At 53.2% G+C, this 18,010-nt stretch overlaps 6 protein-coding genes across 6 annotated transcripts; 2 read left to right on the top strand and 4 right to left on the bottom strand.

Annotated features, from left to right (window-relative positions):
• Nucleotides 1–4,042: 4,042 nt before the first annotated feature.
• UMAG_01604 (uncharacterized protein) lies at nt 4,043–5,548 on the bottom strand (the record flags this gene model as incomplete). Its single annotated transcript, XM_011389300.1, has 1 exon — nt 4,043–5,548. The coding sequence occupies one exon, from the start codon at nt 5,546–5,548 to the stop codon at nt 4,043–4,045; it is 1,506 nt and encodes a 501-aa protein (XP_011387602.1).
• A 967-nt stretch (nt 5,549–6,515) lies between these two features.
• UMAG_01605 (uncharacterized protein) lies at nt 6,516–8,885 on the bottom strand (the record flags this gene model as incomplete). The annotated part of the gene is made up of 1 exon (XM_011389301.1): nt 6,516–8,885. One exon carries the CDS (start codon nt 8,883–8,885, stop codon nt 6,516–6,518), a length of 2,370 nt encoding a protein of 789 aa, XP_011387603.1.
• A 763-nt stretch (nt 8,886–9,648) lies between these two features.
• Nucleotides 9,649–12,798, top strand: UMAG_01606 (uncharacterized protein; the record flags this gene model as incomplete). Its single annotated transcript, XM_011389302.1, has 1 exon — nt 9,649–12,798. One exon carries the CDS (start codon nt 9,649–9,651, stop codon nt 12,796–12,798), a length of 3,150 nt encoding a protein of 1,049 aa, XP_011387604.1.
• A 145-nt stretch (nt 12,799–12,943) lies between these two features.
• UMAG_01607 (uncharacterized protein) lies at nt 12,944–13,853 on the bottom strand (the record flags this gene model as incomplete). Its single annotated transcript, XM_011389303.1, has 2 exons — nt 12,944–13,081; nt 13,224–13,853. The coding sequence occupies 2 exons, from the start codon at nt 13,851–13,853 to the stop codon at nt 12,944–12,946; spliced, it is 768 nt and encodes a 255-aa protein (XP_011387605.1).
• Nucleotides 13,854–14,427: 574 nt separating this feature from the next.
• UMAG_01608 (uncharacterized protein) lies at nt 14,428–15,606 on the top strand (the record flags this gene model as incomplete). The annotated part of the gene is made up of 1 exon (XM_011389304.1): nt 14,428–15,606. One exon carries the CDS (start codon nt 14,428–14,430, stop codon nt 15,604–15,606), a length of 1,179 nt encoding a protein of 392 aa, XP_011387606.1.
• Nucleotides 15,607–16,084: 478 nt separating this feature from the next.
• UMAG_11696 (uncharacterized protein) lies at nt 16,085–17,339 on the bottom strand (the record flags this gene model as incomplete). The annotated part of the gene is made up of 3 exons (XM_011389787.1): nt 16,085–16,914; nt 17,020–17,051; nt 17,329–17,339. The coding sequence occupies 3 exons, from the start codon at nt 17,337–17,339 to the stop codon at nt 16,085–16,087; spliced, it is 873 nt and encodes a 290-aa protein (XP_011388089.1).
• Nucleotides 17,340–18,010: the final 671 nt, after the last annotated feature.

Below are 18,010 nucleotides of genomic sequence, written 5' to 3' on the forward strand. Positions count from 1 at the left end.
GAGAGAGAGAGAGAGAGAGAGAGAGAGGGAGTTGAAGCTGTGCAATGAAAGTCCTTGGACGGTGGGGGAAGCGTCAGTTGCGAAGCAGTCAGCATGGGCTCTCTTTTATAGGATGAGAGCGGCCGAGTTGCTTCTTCGAAGCTCACGGGCCAGGCCTGCTTTCCTGATGGTTTCCAGAGGCAGAACGGACGAAGTGGAGGCGACAGCTGGGGTAGTAGAAGCTAGGGTGTCGTCGCAAGACTATGTCTATGAGACTGGTGCAGGCAGTTTGCCAGAGTACGGCTCTAGCTCTGAGAGTGACTAGGATGTGTAAGCCAGTGTTCGCCTAGGACAAGCACCTCCGTACAGCCAAAAGGTAGAATGGCACGTTGAGAGCGACGGACACCGAGTTCACAAGAAGATGTGTGGCACTATGCAGGACACCATCGAGAGCTAGTAAGCCAGTTAGGAGGAGAGAATACGGGCATATGGACGGAGCCTGGGCACTTTGGCACGTTTCCAGAAGGGAATTCAGGGGAAGAATCGCAAGAGCACATAGGCAGAGGAATACGGATCGTCAGCGGACGTATGGGAGTGGAGTTTGAGTCGATGGCGAATACGGAAGTTAGGAAAAACACGCGGCTGTCGAGTAGGGCCGTGCACCGGGCAGCTAGAATCCTACTGTGGATGAAGGGCTTTGCCAGCTTTTCAGCTTGGGTGCTGCTTAGTTGACAGGAGACAGGTGGCTCTCGTCATGCAGAGCAGCTGTCAAATGGGCGTCTACTCAGCAAAGGCACAAGAGGAGAAGGGAGCTGCGAGCGCGCTTTGCTCCAGCAAGATGCAGTCTTACCCAAAGACGCGCGATCTTGTGCGCCTCTCGTCCTGTCAACCGTAACAAAGTGAAGAGAGCGCCAAAAATGCTCTAGGAAGGGCCCAATCCGACTTGGGTGGTTCTGACATGGATAATACCCGATCTTGCTTTCCCTCGCACCTCCTAAGTGGATCAGGTCCGGCTGTGTGCTGAGGCGAAGAAGCTTCCGCCTCTGTGTACTTTGACAAAGCACATAGGCAATATGCGATGCAGCGATTTAGCAGATTAACACTGGACGGCACAAAGCTGATGTGGTAAGGGTCGATCGCAATAGTCAGGCAGCCAACGGGTGAGGTCAGGGTCCCTGTCCAAAAGAGCGTTCTACAAGAGCATAGTGGAGGATCTGCAAGACTCCTCAATGCAATTCTACAGCTCGCGACATGGGACGAGTGATTGGTACGAACAGGTGTACGCAGGTTCTCTTGGCAAAAGGGTGAAAGACGGAATCCAGATGAAAAAGAGGGCTTCATGCAAGTGTTCGTAAAGCAGGTGCACGGGCACATAAGCCATAGCAAGATGGCCAAGGTTGTTTCACTGAACAGGTAGATGACCGACAGCATTCCTTGTGCTTTCGTCGTCCTTTGGGCGTTGGATATGTTCAGCCAGAGAAGATTCAAGGACAAGAAGAGGACACGATCGACAGGTAGAGTGGCAGTGTTTCTGGCTGACTGTTGCGAGCCAGTATCGATCTACGCCTGCAGCAGGCTCACGCAAGCAAGCAGGGCAAGGCACAACGTCAGTCGTGAGTCACGAGTGTAGCGCTTCGCGAGCCCCTTTTCTGTAACTACAATAATCATAATCGTGAATTACGTCGGGGCTAAAAATCTGTCGCAACTTTGGACAGGTGGTATAATCAATCCTGAATCACGCACGAATCACAAAATCACGAATCCACTCGAACGACATCGTTCCACGTTTCACAGTCACGAGTTTGCTTCTTTGCATGTGCTACGCCCGCGTTCAATCACTAATTGTGACCTTTTATTCCTTACACCGCCATTAGACCAGGCAAGCCAGATAGATGAGAACTACCAGAAAGCCCTCATCTAGACACTGCTCGGCGTCAGCGTTAAAACTCTAGAATACATCACGATCTGGCGCTTTCTTTGAGACTGTGACAGGATACACACTAAGCTTGCAGGTCGAAATCGAGAGTGGAGAGAACAAGACAAATTCGGCCAGGGTTCAGGCTGAGTGAGGTGCATGCAGTGCGCAGTCTCGGAGTGTTGTGAATCATCAAGCAGCGAGTACGTTTCAAACTTGGCCGTCACTGCACCTTACCTCGGATCGATTCGAGAAGCCCATGGTCTGTGTGAGCATGCGCACGAGGTACGCGTTATTCGTCACGATACAAAACGCATAGGGTTCTCTCATAGTTTTAGTCCGTGCGTGCGTGGTCACAGCCGATACTATATTTTTGGCTCACTGACAGGCAATCGGGCGTCCGGTGAGGCAGAGGTTGGTTGACCCAGCATGTGGAACAGCACATCAAAGGCACCATACGCCATGCAATCGTGAATGTACAACTCGATCCGGTAAAGACGGTCCCTGCATTCAAGTGCATTTGCGGCGACCGACACCGACCAAATGACATGCACCATGCGCGAGACTCATTGATGGTTCTGCACGCCATCAACGCGCCGGGCGCAACGGCTCGAGAACTGCCTTGCCACCGTACAAACTGCTCGCACAGCTGGTAGCCACAATTGCGAACGTGATTCATCGTGCAGCAACCACAAAGCGAGTGTTGTAGCGAGGGCTGCGAGACACGGCAGATGCTGCACCTTCCACAAAGCCGACATGAATTCAAAGTCAGAACCGACAAAGTGGACGAGTAGGAGAAAATATTAACAAGTTAGCCCAGCGACGCAGGTGAGCTAGGGTTAGGGTTACTTCTGGCGCAATCGTGAAATGTACTGGTCCAGTTTACGCGATTTGGATTAGGAAAGCATGCAGAAATTGACAGCTGTAACCCCACAATTTGCGGCATCGTTGTCTTGCTGATCGCCTCTCTTTCCGCGACCTTGCCCCTTGCCCCTTGTCCATTCTTGATTCGACGTTGCCGCCCTGTGAAGACGTCCCGTTTCCTTTCTCTTGTAGATGCAGGATCACTTACATCACCAAGCCTTGGGAGCGCACGACGCCGTTCTTGCTTGCGGTCATTCACCACGAAATCTACTACAACAGCTTTCGCAGCGAAGCAAAAAGTGGGATCAGGCCTGATCTGACCGGCTTAGGTCCCGCTATACTGAGCCGACCTGCAAGGACGAGCAGTTCGCAAACCTATAAATACGCTCATTCTGTGCGAAGCTTCAGGTGCAGAGAATCAAGCGATCTTTTCACCATTTTCTTCCCTTCAACAAAAAAAATTAACTTGCCAAGGGTTTTCACCCCTAATCGTGAATTGCAGCGCGCGCGTCTACTGTCCCAAAAAATTCGCTGTCACCATAAACCACTACAATGCTCCTTGAACACATTAGCAATGCTATGGTCAATATATACCGTTAGAAAGGTCTTGATGAGTACTATCTAATGATGGTTGTTTGAGCTGCAGAATTGCGCTAGTATTGGTGTGAAAATTGGATGCGAGTTTTTTTCACTGCGACAGTAATTGGAGCATGATCTTGCCAAAGGTCGCTCCACCATTGTGGCTCTTGTGAGCGTTACTTTGAGATGAAACTTGGCGGACCGCTTCATAGACAATAGAAGAGGAAACATGGAAAGGTTCAGCTCAATTGACCCACTCTGAGCAGTAAAGCAGAGTCTCCAAGCAACCACTACCACCACAGCATTACCATGGCAAAAAACAAGCCCAGAGAAGCGCCGTACGGTGCTGTATCACCTCCAAAATGGCAAGACAATCCGCTCAGTAGCCCAGCTTGTTCGTTTGGGCAAGTCTACCGTGCAGCGCATAAGCAAAAGCGCCCCTGTTGCCGCTCTGAAATCAACTCAGAAAACGTGAGTAGAACTTTCTGGGGCAGAGACAGGATTAATAATCCCCAATTTCAGTCATTTTTTTTTTTCGACAGGCTCAGCGAAACATCGCTTGACTGAAACACAAGGGTGAAGGACACACATACTGTAAGTGAGTTATCAAAAATCTCATGTTGAAGACACAACTCAGTCAATCAGTCAAAACTTTGGGCCGAAACCGCTCGAATGTAGCAAACGCTGGCCCGGATTGCGCTGACATCAACTCTTGCTCCTTACCCCAGCGATAAATTTGCCAATAGACTCCTTCTGCTGCTTCACAATCTGCATGGCATAGTCGGTCTCGTACACGTCGTACCAGCCGGGAGCCTCGTGCGGTGGATCTCCAGCCCACCACATACCAAATTCGTTGACCTTTTGCGTCTCGGGTCTGTACACTCCGCCATAAGCCCAGGGAGCTGTACCGATAAAGCCGCCCTTCTTGCTCTTGAAGCTCTTGACAGCGAGACCAATGATGTGCGCTAAGTACTCGTCCTTGTTCCTCGTCGTCGCTTTCGAGGCATATTCGTATTCTCCAGCGGTGACGTTGTTCTGCCAGTTGTCGCGTGCCATGCCAAACTCCTCGAGAAACACGGGCTTGCCAATCTCGCCGGCCCACCTCGAGGCATTGCCCATGATTTCGGTCGCAAATGCTTTCGCCTGGTCCAGATTGGCCCGCGACGAGTCAAGCATGTCGTATATGCCCCAGTTCTGCACCCAGACGTGAATTGTACCGTAGTCGACGTTCTTGGGCTGATGAACCGCTTTCCAGTACCACTCACCCTGCTTTCCCTCAAAGCCGGTCGAGATGAGTTGACGCGGTGCGTGCAAACGGATATAAGTTGAAACACGGTCGATCCAGGCCAAAAGAGGATCGATTGGGTTGGGAGCGTACTCGAGTTTGTACGGACCCAGCAAGTTCTTCTGGTTAGCAGGCTGAGGCTCATTGGCAAGCTGCCATGTCATGATGGTAGCATCTTCCTTGTACAACCGGCCGTTGACCGTGTTGCGTCGATTGAGCACTTTACGAATATGCGCCTTGAACATACGCTCTGCATTCGGATCGGTATAGATGCGGTTTCCATAGGCAGCGTATTCATCAAAGCTGCCAGTAGTAGTGTAATTGCCCCAACCCCTTCCTGGCGCTCCCTCGCGCTGCGGAGGAGCGGTAAAGTTCCACGACGGAGGATAAGCATACTTTTCTTCACCGTTCGCCCAGCTGACATACTGAGCAAAGCCACCAGACCACTGCCACTGGTCGTTGAGCGTCATGGTCGCCCTCATGCCACGCTTTGCCATCTCGGCCAGACACCTGTCCAATCCGACAAAGATCTTTTCATTGTACACCCCAGGCGAGGGCTGCAGCGGCGGATTCATGCGGAAGGGCTGCTTGGTGGGAGCTCCTTCCGAACCGGCCATGATGCGGAGGTGGTTGATGCCCGCGGAAGCCATCTGGTCCAGCTCGGCGATGAATCGCTTGTGCACACCTCCTGCGTCCGAATCGGCAGCGAGGTTCATGCAAGCCCAGTAGTTCATCCCGGTCAGGTAATAGGTGCGATTGGACGAATCACGCAGTCGAAGCTTGTCTACGTGGATGTAGTCATTGGCCGCCACCGGGTTGGACTTGTGATGCGAGAGACTAGCTTCTTTTGCCGCTTCTGTGCTCACCACAGTCGTCACAAGACTGAGAGCTAAAATGACTGGAGAGGCTGCCAAGGTGATCTTCATCTCGATGTTTGCTTTGGAGGTTGGGTGGTTGAAAGAAGCGGATACCGACCCATCCAATCAACCATTGGTGTCTATATACGTTGTGGCTGATGGCTAAGTACTGTTGATCCGCAAACGTTGGTCACATCAAGCCATGGAAAAATCACGGATGCAGAATCACGAATGTTCTGATGTGTTTTAGCGTAATCCTCTCACTCATCGACCACGATTTACTTTGCTGTCTGAGAGGGCGACAACGGCAACATCCCCTAAGTTTCGCAAGGTCGGCTGTCGCCTCACAATCGTGAATGCGAGCAGCGGCTGCAGCACCTTTTGCTTGGAACTTCGCATCCAGCTGAAGCATGGGGGTTGAATCGTCTCGTGTTGGCCTATTGTGTGGTTCCTGATATGTGTCCGCCGATGGTCGCACGGTTCATCTACGCGGACCACACTAGAGATAACCGACGCTAGCGATACTCACCGCTCGCTAAGCGCCAACACGTTGGTAAAAAAGCGAAGCGAAACTCATCACGCGGGAAACGGGTCACGAGTGCACGGTTGTACGCGTGGCTGGGAATTCACATTCACAGACAACACATCGAGGGCAGCGACAATCACGTTGATGCCAGACAATGAAACCGAGCACTCTTCGGGCCAAAACAACCGAGATCACCAACGCTAGAGCCTAGATTTGGATCACCAGAATGCGAGCATGCTTCAGAGGATGACATCCAGGATAGAGGAGCGAATACAAGCCGAAGAACGTTTTGAGCGAGTATCGACATTTACCTACCAACTGCCACAGACCACATCGGCATCAACTTCTCATCATCAGTGCTGCGTGGATGCCTAGACATCGCAGTCCTAATCGATGCATCCACTGGCACTATGTTTCGCCCCGAGCTCGGTGAAGATACGATTAGTCCTCATGTCAGAACTCAATCCCCCACATCTTCTTTGATTACATACCGTCGCAACGGTTATAGCATCAGAAATCGTCAATATCGTCATCGGACAAGATGAGATTCTCCTGTTCGCCCACCTCTTGCTCTGGCTTGAAATTCCGTTTGACTCGTTGGTGAACTTTTAGCCGCTGGCCCCCGGCCTCATCGTCTTCTGCATGATCGTCATCCGCCACAATGCCAGAATCGTGCTCGTCCAGCATCCTAGAGGCGGTATCCGCCACCCCGGCGTAGTCGAACCTCATCCTCGCTACATCGGCCGCTTTGCCATCGAATGCATCCGGCCGTATCTTTGCGAGCAAGGGTAGGACCTCCGTCACGAGTGTTACTGCGTCACTCCTCAGAAGTGTAGTTTGCATTGACGCTTCCCCTAAACGGGCATCACTTCTTTGCATCTCATCGATCGAGTCAGACGGTTGGTTGAACTTGGTCCGCCTCAGACCCCTCCCTCCTGCCACATCTTCCCTATCGATCCTACCATCGATTCGCAACGAGCTGGCCTTCACATCCTCCACATCCAGCAAAATTCCCCTGAGCTTCTTTTGGACATCCCACCAAGTCGCTTTCCCCAACTTCTGACCTTGCCTTCTCACCGGGCTCGGCAGTCCTATCAACGTGGCCCTAATCGAGATCAAGAATGCATAGTAGGCTGACAAAGTTGAGAATCGATATCCGTCGTGCAACGGCGTCAAGGCGTCGGCTGTGCTGAAACCATCCAGAATGGTTTCGCATTGTTCGATCTCGGTGGTGAACTGGGGTAGATTTTGATGGAGATAAAGCTGGAAGATGGTCGAGTCCACGGGTAGGTCCGCCCACAGCTGGTCAGGCTGAACACGAGATGGGCGGCGGTAGAGATGCGACATGTGGACCGGTAGTTGGTAGACGGTTTCGTCATTGGGAGCAGGTGGGACGATGAACTGCATTGCTTTGTTCAATCGATGTTTGAGCGGAATCCTGTCGCCTTCATTCTCGGATTGAGAGTCTTGATCATCGTCTGAGCCTTGATGGTCGGGCTTGTTTGCAGTTTGGCCGAAGTCGTCACCGGGATCACCCTCCCTTTTGTTATACAAAACCTTGCCTAGCGCATGAAACAAAGCCAACGAGCTCTCCCTCCCCGAAACCATCCGAATCAACTTGGTCATGGTCCTCTTTTTTGCGCTACCATTCATCTTGATGTCCAAATGCTTTGCGCCTAAAAACTGCAGGCAATTGACGGCAGCCCTCAGATCACCGTTGGAATCCTCGGCAACCGCGTGCAAGAGCTCCAACCATGCCTTGTCATTCCTACCCGCTGTGAGTTCCATGGCCCGTTTGAGGCCCTTGAGCACAATGGTTGGTGCTACAGGGTTGAACCTCATCTCTGTGTACGAAGGGTGTTGGCGAATGGTCTGTCCGAGGGCGGTGCGCGTGTCTACGATGGTGGCAAGTCTCTCGCGCCAGGTGGTGGTGGAATCACCGGCCCATCGATCTTGGTCCTCCCTAGGCGTGCTTTCGGTTACAATGAGGATGACGGGTACGTTGGCGAATCCTCGTGATGTGAGTGCTATCGACTGCTGGATGTGATACTGCAGAGAAGTCTGGAAGAGCTCTTTGGTTGGCAGGTGATGTAGGTTCGGCAGATCTTCCAATAGAATCGCTCTGCGTCGATTTGAAGCAGCATCGCACGTGATCGAACTCGATTCTCCTTCCTGTTCGTGTTTCTGCTCGTGCTCGTGCTCGTGAAACTTCAAAGTAGGAAACTTTGCAGCCTTGGAAAGGAAATCCGTGAAGCGTTCGATGAAACTAGGACCGGGGGCATTGGCGTCAAAGCTAGGCTGATCGTTGTGCCATTCGAGGATGTCGAAGTCCAGGTCGGTGGCGAGTGCACGAACTGTAGCCGACTTTCCAGCTCCTGCTGGACCTGTCAATGCTAGCACTTTGCGATGTTTGACCAGAGCAGGGGTGGAAGAGAAGGATTCCTGCAACCACGTCCGCACTTGGGCTACTTTTTTGGGATGAATCGCGAGCTCTTGGATGCTGAGCGGGGCTAATCGCTCGGACCAGAGACTGTCTGCATGGTCGGGCTGGGAAGGATGGTTGGGTAGAGTGACGGGACCTTGCTGCTTCTGCTTTCCCTTGTCATTGGTTGATGGCGGAGGACGCACTGGTGGTAGTTGGGTTGGTGGTGGTGGTTGTTGATGGGTCGTCGTCGTGGTGGGAACAGCTGCAGGCAGCCCGAAAGAAGGCGTGCTACTGAGCAGCCTTGAGCCAGAAGAGCGCGTAGAGGAAGAGGTAGAGTGAAAGGAAAAGTCGAGCTTGTTCTGTTTGAGCCTAGGCTTGCTTGAAGAGGACGACGAGGAAGTGTTTGAGCTGGTAGACAAGGTGCGTTGAAAAGACCTGTTGGACCGGGGAGGCATGCTGAAGTTGTTGACTGCCTTCCCAGCCCTCGATACGCGGCGAGAAAGCGATGTTGACGCTCTCCAGCTTGTGTCCTTGGTTGTGTGAATCACCAATCGTGAATGGTATGAACGAGAAAGATCGGTAAAGTCGATGAACTCTCCGAACGACACATGTGGAGCAAGTCGAGAGTAAGCTGTTGAGTCGGCCGGGTCTGTGTGATGAATGTTACACTCACCACGAAGGGCTTTTTCTTAGTCGTGAGTGTCAGTCAGAGTCGTGAGTCGTGAGTCGTGAGTCAGGTGTTGTTCTTCAGGCAACACGCGAAGTCGTGAGTGTTGTTCTCTTTCGAATTACACATCGCATTCACATTTATGAACTTATATTTACTAGTTGTAGATAGTTAATCCAACGCATCATTCGTGATTCGCGACTCCCGACTCAGACAAAATATTTTTTAGAGTCACCGTGGATGAGTGCGTACCACCAGAATTAGAGCCTAGCATACAGTCTCAAATTGTTAATCACGAATAAATTTGTGATGGTAGATGAGATTTACCCATTTTTTTAATATTTTTTTTTTGAAAATTTCCATCAGTTTTTCGCCCACTCACAGCTGACTGCGTGTGCTGAGGGGTGTGTGTATGGCGAGCGGTACTTGGCCACGTCGGACCTTCCACGATCTCTGTCTATGCTCTTATCCGTCACGCTCACTCGCTTGTTTCGTAGACGTGCCACAAGACCACACTGTCCTTGATAGAAGGGCACCGATTCGACTCGAAAATGGACGCTCTGGTGCAGCTATTCACCCACTCGTTGGATCCCAACCCCAACGCTCGTAAGGCGGCTGAGCTCGAGCTCAAGAAAGTCGAAGCTCACGATGGAATGCTCTCCTCGGTCTTTCAGATCGTCGCTTCCACTCAGCTCAGCATTTCAGTGAGGCAAGCCGCTGCCGTCTACTTTAAGAACCGCGTGCAAAGGCATTGGGACTCGACTCCCGTTCGTGGGGCACCCACCGTCACTGCCATCCCTCAAGGCGATAAGGATGCCATCAAGTCTGCCATTCTTCAGACCCTCGTGGAAACTACCGCTCCCATCCAGGTTCATGTTGCAAATGCGCTTCGTACCATCGTGAAATGCGACTTCCCGGATCAGTGGCCACATCTATTGGACCAGATCGGACAGCTCCTCCAGAGCCAAGAGCCTCACCAGGTTTACGGCGGTCTTCGTGCGCTACTCGAGGTGGTTCGAGCCTACAGGTGGAACAACGGCTCCAAGATGATGGAGCAACTCGCACCTGCTACTCTGCCGCTTATCTTGCGTACCGGCGAAAACCTGCTCAATTCCGACAATTTTTCGTTCCCAAGGGTCGGCGAGATCATCTATGTGATCCTCAAAGTCTACAAGACTTCGATGCACTCTGAGCTCACCAAGCACCAGCAGACGCACGAGTCAATCGTTCCTTGGGGCTCTTTTCTACTTCAAGTTGTTCAGAAGGAGATCGACCCAGCGAACCTACCCTCGGACGACGAAGAGGCAATGGAGGCGGCTCCTTGGTGGAAGGCAAAGAAGTGGGCTTTCCACACCCTCAACAAGCTCTTCTCTCGCTACGGCAACCCGTCCCAGCTTCCGTCGGACATGCAGAATTACAAACCTTTCGCCGAGCATTTTGTTCAGACGTTTGCTCCGGAAATCCTCAAGGTGTACCTGCGCATCGCCGAAGCCAACAGCCAAGGCTCCATGTGGATTTCCAAAAAGGCCTTCTACTTTCTCTGCATGTTCTTCACCGAATGTGTCAAGCCCAAGACTACGTGGGCGCTTCTCAAGCCGCACGTGCCTCAGCTCACCCAGTCATTCATCTTCCCGCGTCTCTGCTTTAGCGAAGAGGATGACGAGTTGTGGGAGCTGGACGCGGTCGACTTTGTACGAGCCAATCTTGACCCGTTCGAGGAGATTGGCTCTGTGTCCGGCTCGGCTGCTACGTTTGTCCAGACCGTCGCATCCAAGCGTACCAAGAGCGCGTTTATGCCTTTGCTCGAATTTGTCACTTCAGTGGTCAACGCCTATCCAATGGAGAGGAGCGCCAAGGAGAAGGACGGAGCCTTCCATCTCTGCCGTGCTATGGACTTGACCATGGTCAACCACGAAAAGGTGTCTGGAATGCTTGACTCGTTCTTTGCGCAGCATGTGATCCCGGAGATGAAGAGCGAGCACAAATTTTTGCGTTATCGCGCTTGCGACTTGGTCAAGGCGTTTGATCACAACGGTATGCAGTGGAGCAACAATGCGACGTTGGAAGCAGCGTTCCGTGGAGTGATGGATTGTATTGGAGATGCCGAGCTTCCCGTTCGTGTTGTTGCCGCTGAAGCGATTGGCTCGCTCATCGACCACGATGAAGTGCACGCAGCAATGGCGCCAAATGCGGCTCGTCTTATGCAGGAACTGCTCAAGCTCAGCGACGAGACGGATCTAGACATTCTCTCTCCGACAAAGTCCAAAGTGGTGGCCAACTTTGGCGAGGAATTGCTGCCCTTTTCGATCCAGCTCACGGAGCAGATGGCCGAGTCGTACCTGCGTCTGGTCAACGAGAACCTCGAAAGTGCAGATCGCGATCCTGATGGTACCATGGAGCTCAACATGGATAACCACGAAGACGACAAGCTGTTTGCTGCTATGGGTTGTCTCAACACCATCTTCCAGATCATCGCTTCGGCCGAATCCAAACCGGACATCCTTGAGAAGCTTGAAGCTGTGGTTCTGCCCATTGTCGCTTTTACCTTGGAGAAGGATTGCGTCGAGCTGTTTGATGACTGCCTGGAGCTCACAGACACCTTGACTTACTTCCAAAAGAAGGTGAGCCCGGCGATGTGGCACATTTTTACTCTGATTTACAAGTCGTTCAAGGGTGCCGGTATTGACTACCTGTCGGAGATGCTGCCTACGATTGACAATTGCGTCTCGTACGGCGTCGAGGTGGTGCAGCAGTCGTCGGAGTACAAGTCGATGCTGGTGGATATCTTTTTGACGGCCATGACGTCGGATCAGCTGGGCATCACGGATCAGGTGGCGGCTTGCAAGCTGGCCGATGTGATCCTGCTGCTGTTGAAGGGAGGCGTGGACGAGGCTCTTCCTCAGATTGTCAACGCTGTTTTGCCGCACACGGTGGACGAGGAGAAGATCAAGGCGGATGTGAGAAAGTGGTCGGTGATCGTGGTGCTGGATGCGTTGGTGTACAACGCCGGTGCCACGTTGCAGGTTGTCGAAGCGAATGGAGCAACGGCTGCGCTATTTGGTGCAGTGACAACGTTGTTGCCGAAACTGACGCGGGTACACGAGAAGAAAGTTGCTGCATCGGCCATCATCCAACTGTTGGCGTTGGAGCCTGCTTTGCTTCCTGCAGCGCTGCAGAGCAACTTGACTGCGTTCCTGGTGGCGCTTGCTACCCAACTCGACGGACTGCCGGACGCGATCCGGAAACGAAACGAAATGCTGGAAGCGTTCGAGAATGAATCCGCGGATCAAGAGGAAGATGAAACGTCGTTCGCATCGAGCTCGGCAGGTGTCAATGTCGACACTTCGGGCTTTGAAGACGTGGACGACGACCACGATGTGTTGGACGAAGAGAACGAGTACATGGAGATGTTTGCTCGCGAACGTGCCAAGCTTCGTGCGCGAGCCAATGGCGAGGAGCTGGAAGACGACGAGGACGAGGACGATGAGTTTGTCGACGAGGATGACGAGGACGACGAGCTGAGCTACGAGAGCCCGATGGATGCGGTTCCGGTGTTTGAGCAGTTCCGACAGTTGTTGACCAGCTACCAGAGCGAAAGGCCCGACGTGTGGGCCAAGATCGCCGCCGAGTTGACGGCTGATCAGATGCAGTTGATCCAGCAAGCTGCCGAGGGCAAGGACGAGCGCGTCAAGACGTTGTAGAGCACACAGACATGTATAGGACTGACGCGCAAGTATCTGACATGCATGATGGTTCACAAAGATACGATGTGCTAGGAAAATCGGTTTGTCATGACTCACGAATGCTTGGCATGAAGATCTCAAGCTGAGGCAGTGGGTGGAGGATTCACAAGCTGTCTACAAACTCTTGCTGGCGCTGTTGACCTGCGGGGAACGCCAGGCCGTCAGTGGCGTGGTCTGGACGAACGACGAGGCCACGCAACGAGATGTCGTAAACGATTTCTTCGATGTTTTTGACGTCGTACTGTTTGCGATATAGGCCAGGGTCGGTGGTCAGAAATCCATGCGATCGGTGCATGCAACAGATCCACACTCGTCGCATTGAAAGCTTGACGCTTGAATCTGTGATGTGTGACTGTGATCCGGATTGGCGGTGTCGAGCTTACCTTTAGGCTGTCGAAGCGTTTTCTGAGCGAGTCATTTTTGAGGTTGAGCAGTTGGAAGCCGGAGTGCACCTGTTTGACAAATTCGGCGAGACGGAGCGGCGTCGAGTAGTCGCCGAGGGTGACGCTATTGAGTGCCAATCTGGGGAGTTGGTTGATCGCGTTGATGAGCGCGTGCAGATAGACGTCTGTGACGAGCTGGATCTTGGCGCGCGAGTGTTTGTCGAGACCGAGCACGTGTGATGCCTGTTGTTTTGTTACAAGACCTCCTGTTGCTAGCAGAACCAGCTGTGCGATTGTCGAAGTGAGGTTCTTGAACGCAAACGAATACTCGTCGCACCACCGATACAATCCGTCCTCTGGCAACACGCATGCCAGTTGGTCGATCTTGCTTCGCACCTCCACCCATACCGCTGCCGTCTGCTGAACCGTCGCCGAAAACTCGCGCGCTTCACTCGAATACAAATCTGCCAGTATCGCCGAAAGCTGACGAGACAGTCGATCCAGCTCGTGCGCCTTGTCGCGCAACACGTCCGCCAGTCGACGTTCCGCTTCAAGCTCTTCGAACAGCGGCTCGAATTCCGACGTGATCAGCGAGCGCAGCGAGACAGCACCTGTGCTTGAAGACGCCATGTCGACAAGATGCAAGCAACCGATGCTTCGCTTGCAATCGTGAGCGACGCAGTGAGTCGTAAGAGGACGACGACAGAGGTGAGCTCTCAGTCGAGCTTCCATCACTCCAAGGTGGAGGTCGACAGCCTCGAGCTTACATCGCACATGGCATTATGTAAGCATTACCAGTGTCACTTTTGGTGGATGCTGATTCACAAATTCACAAATTTAAAAATTCACGAATTGTGAATTTTTCGTGAATTTTAAGAAAGTTTTCTCTTTCGTGTTTGCTGCAGCCTGCTTCTCGACCCTGAAAATCGTGAATGAAAAAGAAAAAGAAGAAAGAAAGAAAAACTGCAACCCCACTCGTACCTCTCACTTTCACTCTGCAGACAGACACTTCTGATCCGTGACTGCAAACAGACACGCTGATCCTTGCCGCTTGTCGTCCATAGTCGACAGCAGGCACTTGGTTAGCATCGGCTTTCTCATCCTCATCCTTATCTGCATCCCGCGTCTGCGTGTCGACAAGCTCTCTCTCTCTCGATCGCAACCATAGCTACGCGCAGTTTGGATTTCAGTGTATTCGCCGATCATGCCGAGCAAGACCAAGTCTCGCACATCGGCAAGCGCTGCGACGGAGAAGCCCATCGTTGCGACGGCGTCGTCGTCGCAAATCGGTGTTTCCAACAGCAATCTGGACTCGGAGCAGGTTCTCAAAGCGTTTCGTGCGCTATCGGCGCACGTTGCACGTCGAAACGCGTCGTCGGCGACGGGCTCTTCGCTTCCACTCGATGGACCTTCGGGCGCGCTGCGCGATGCGTCGAATACCGTGTATCTGCAACTGACGCTTTCGACGCTCAGTCCGACATCGCACATCAAGCCGGTCCGTATCAATCTGCCGCACGCGCTGCACACGCCCGGTGAGGTCAGCACGTGTCTGCTCGTCAAAGACCCGCAGAGGGAGTACAAGGATCGTCTCGTAGCCGAAAAAATCAGGTGCATCTCACGCGTTGTAGGCGTCACCAAACTTAAGGGCAAGTTCAAACCGTACGACGCACGAAGAGCACTTGTCCAAGACCACGATATCTTCCTCGCCGACTCGCGCATCGTGCCCAACCTCGCGAATCTGTGCGGAAAGGTGTTCTTCGACGCGCGCAAGAATCCGATCACGGTCAACCTCACCAAGAAGTCCGAGGCGTTGAAGAAGGAGTTGGAGTCCGCAATTCAGGCGACCACGTTTTTGCAGAACAAGGGCAGCTGCTCCACCATCAAGATCGGCTACATGCACAAGCACAGTCCGGAGCAGTTGACGCAGAACCTGATGGCTGCGATGCCCGCCGTGTTGAGCAGGGTCAAGGGCGGATGGGAGAACGTCAACAACGTGGATGTCAAGACGGGCAATTCGGCTGCATTGCCCGTGTGGAATAAGAAGCTCGGAGTCAAGACACATGTTACGCCTAGCAACGAGCGCCTAGTCGACGAGACGAGCCAACCGTCGATCCCAGCCGAGCACAAGCACGACCTGTCAGCTGAAACGCCCGTCAAGAAATCCAACAGTCTCGTCAACAAGGGGCAGCATACCTGGCCGCCAACATCCAGTCCGAGTCCACGAAAGACGCGTGGCGCCGCCGCCGCCGCCGCTGCCGCTGCTGCTGCAAAGGCCAATTTGACCATCGCCAACGACGCTGTAGCTACGCCGACGAAAAGCGCCAAGTCGACGCCCAAGAAACCCACCTCGAGCGTCGGCCGAAGTGCGCGCAAGCCCAAGTAGCGTACACGCCCCTGTATCTACCGGCTTTTCTAGTCTTGCCATGTACATACAGTATTCCTTCGAACACCCCATGCAGTTCTTCTCGTCTTGCTTGTACGCGACTCTCACCGCTCGACCATCCTCTGACTCTGTCTGATCTCGTCCGCGCATCCATCCACCCAAACGCCGCCACGCGTCACCGCCCACAGCTGACATAACGCTTACCATCGCAATACACCCGAACCAGCTCTCGCCGCCTTCTGGCTTTGCTAAGCGCAAGCAGTCCCCAAATGAGACGCACACGACAAAACGTAAAATTGACATGGGAAACAATCAAGCAAATCGAAACAGTGAGGTATTGAGAATGTTGTCTGTGAATGTGTGATTGTATCCATGTACCGACCAACTACCGAAGAGACCGGCGACGCTCAGCTCATCCGTGGGCAACACAGTCAACGTCAGTTGAGCCGGCTCCTGTGCTTCCGATGGCCGCCCATTTTTAGAACATGACGTACGTGATGGCAAAGACGGCAAACGCAATGGCGGCAACAATGTGAACGGGTACACCCTCGGCAGAGGCGGTCTGCACGTTGCCAGACGACGAGCGCTTGGCAGCATCGAGCTCCTTCCTAAGTCGTGCCACTTCGGCTTGCAACTCGGAGCTGGAAAGCTTGGAGGTATCCTTGTTGGCACCGGAAGCGCCGTTGACTACACTCGAGCCAGCGTTTCGTGCAGTAACGGCAGCTGCACCGACACCAGCAGCGGCGGCACCACCGGCGGCGTAAGCAGCCTCCTTGGCTTTCTGAGTGGTCGAGCCGTCGGTGTTGGCCGAAGCATTCTGCGCAGCAGTGATGGGGTTGTAGGTTTGCGACGAGTAGCTCTGGTCACCGTTCAACTTGCTTGGTGTTCCTCGAACCGTGCTGTAGCGCTCGTCGCTGATGATCTGGCTCGAGTTGCCCTCGTCCTCTTCGGCAAGAGGCGCGGTTGTTGCAGGAAGGTATGTACATCGAATCTTTTGTTCGTGAATGGCCGACTTGTTCTCCTTCTCGATGGTAGGCCAGATCTCCTGAAGTGAAGCGGTTTCAAAGTCGGGTGTGATGATGGTCGACTGCACGAGGAACTTGTCTCGGCACTTTGCCGACGAAGGAGGCTCCTCCTTCATGGGCTGGAGGAGGACTTGCACTTCAACCTTCTCGCCGGGCTCGATACGGCCCGAGTTGGGACGCACGCAGTACTGCTTGGGCGCCGTGGTCTTAACCTTGAAAGCGACAGGTTGGTTGTTAGGGTTGGACACCGTCAGAGTGCGCTTGACCAGCTGGGTGAGCGGGCCTGACCAGTAGTGAAGCAAAGTAGTTCATAAACAATCGGAGCTTATCGTCAGCAAAGGTTACAGCAGCTAGGGTCAAATGCTCCACTAGATCCAAGACAACTTACGAGGGAAGCCGAGCTGAACGTGGGGGCTAAGTCTGTGTGAAGTAAGGGGAGCGGAAAGGGGACAGAAACAGTTGGAATTGTCAGCAAGCCTATGCTGAGGGTTATAGCAGAGATTGTACGTGCAGAGTCGATGCGGTGGCTGCCCAGGACATCAAGATGAATGTGCAACATCCCATCCTGCATCCCATCCTGGCGGCGCTGTTACTGTGTGCAACCGAGCAAGCCCTTGGAAGCCAGCAGAAGATGCGTGCTCAAAGATGCTGACTGTCAGTGGTTGAGAAGAAGCTGCGCGGACAGACTGATACGCACTCGACAGACATGCTGGACGATTCAAGCGAGCTTCAAAGCTTCGCGAGCGGTTAGGTTCGATAAGAAAGGCCACAGCCAAGCCGTTGTTGAAGAGTATCGAGAAAGCAGATGCTTGTCCGATGACGTCGGATGGATTGTGTCTGTCACGACTAAGCCGGACTACTTTTGATCGAGAGTTGAAGCAAAGGACAATCGACGTTGCGTCCAATTTCAAGGTCACCGGCGTGCGTGCAAAGTGAGCAAGAGGCGCGTGCTTAAGAGGGAGAGCCGTTTCCTTGTACGACCGACGATCACGGGTTGTACGATGACGACGGGACTTGCGAAGGGCGGAGCCACGTTCGGATCAAAGGAGAAGATGACGGTGGTGGTGAAGCCAAGTAGATGACGATCAAGTAGAAAGAGTGCGGGGGGAAGGATCCGATTCACGATTGGAGGAGGGGGACTCTGCTGTGGCACAGTGTCCGTGCTGGTGGAGCAAGGACGGCGTGCGAGAGTTTCAACGAGATTAATCACGAATAAGAGCGACGAGCCAGTGGTGAGTGAGTATGCGTGCGGTTCAACAAGCGGATGCCGTCCTGTAGCTCAAGCCAGGCTCAACAGGCATAAGTTAGCTTGGCGGCGGCTCTGTTCAAATCAAGAGCACCTGCTACAACGAGGCAAGCCACTCACTCACTCGCCCAGC

This window comes from Mycosarcoma maydis, chromosome 3 (assembly GCF_000328475.2).
Source record: "Mycosarcoma maydis chromosome 3, whole genome shotgun sequence".
Classification (NCBI taxonomy): Eukaryota; Fungi; Basidiomycota; class Ustilaginomycetes; order Ustilaginales; genus Mycosarcoma; species Mycosarcoma maydis.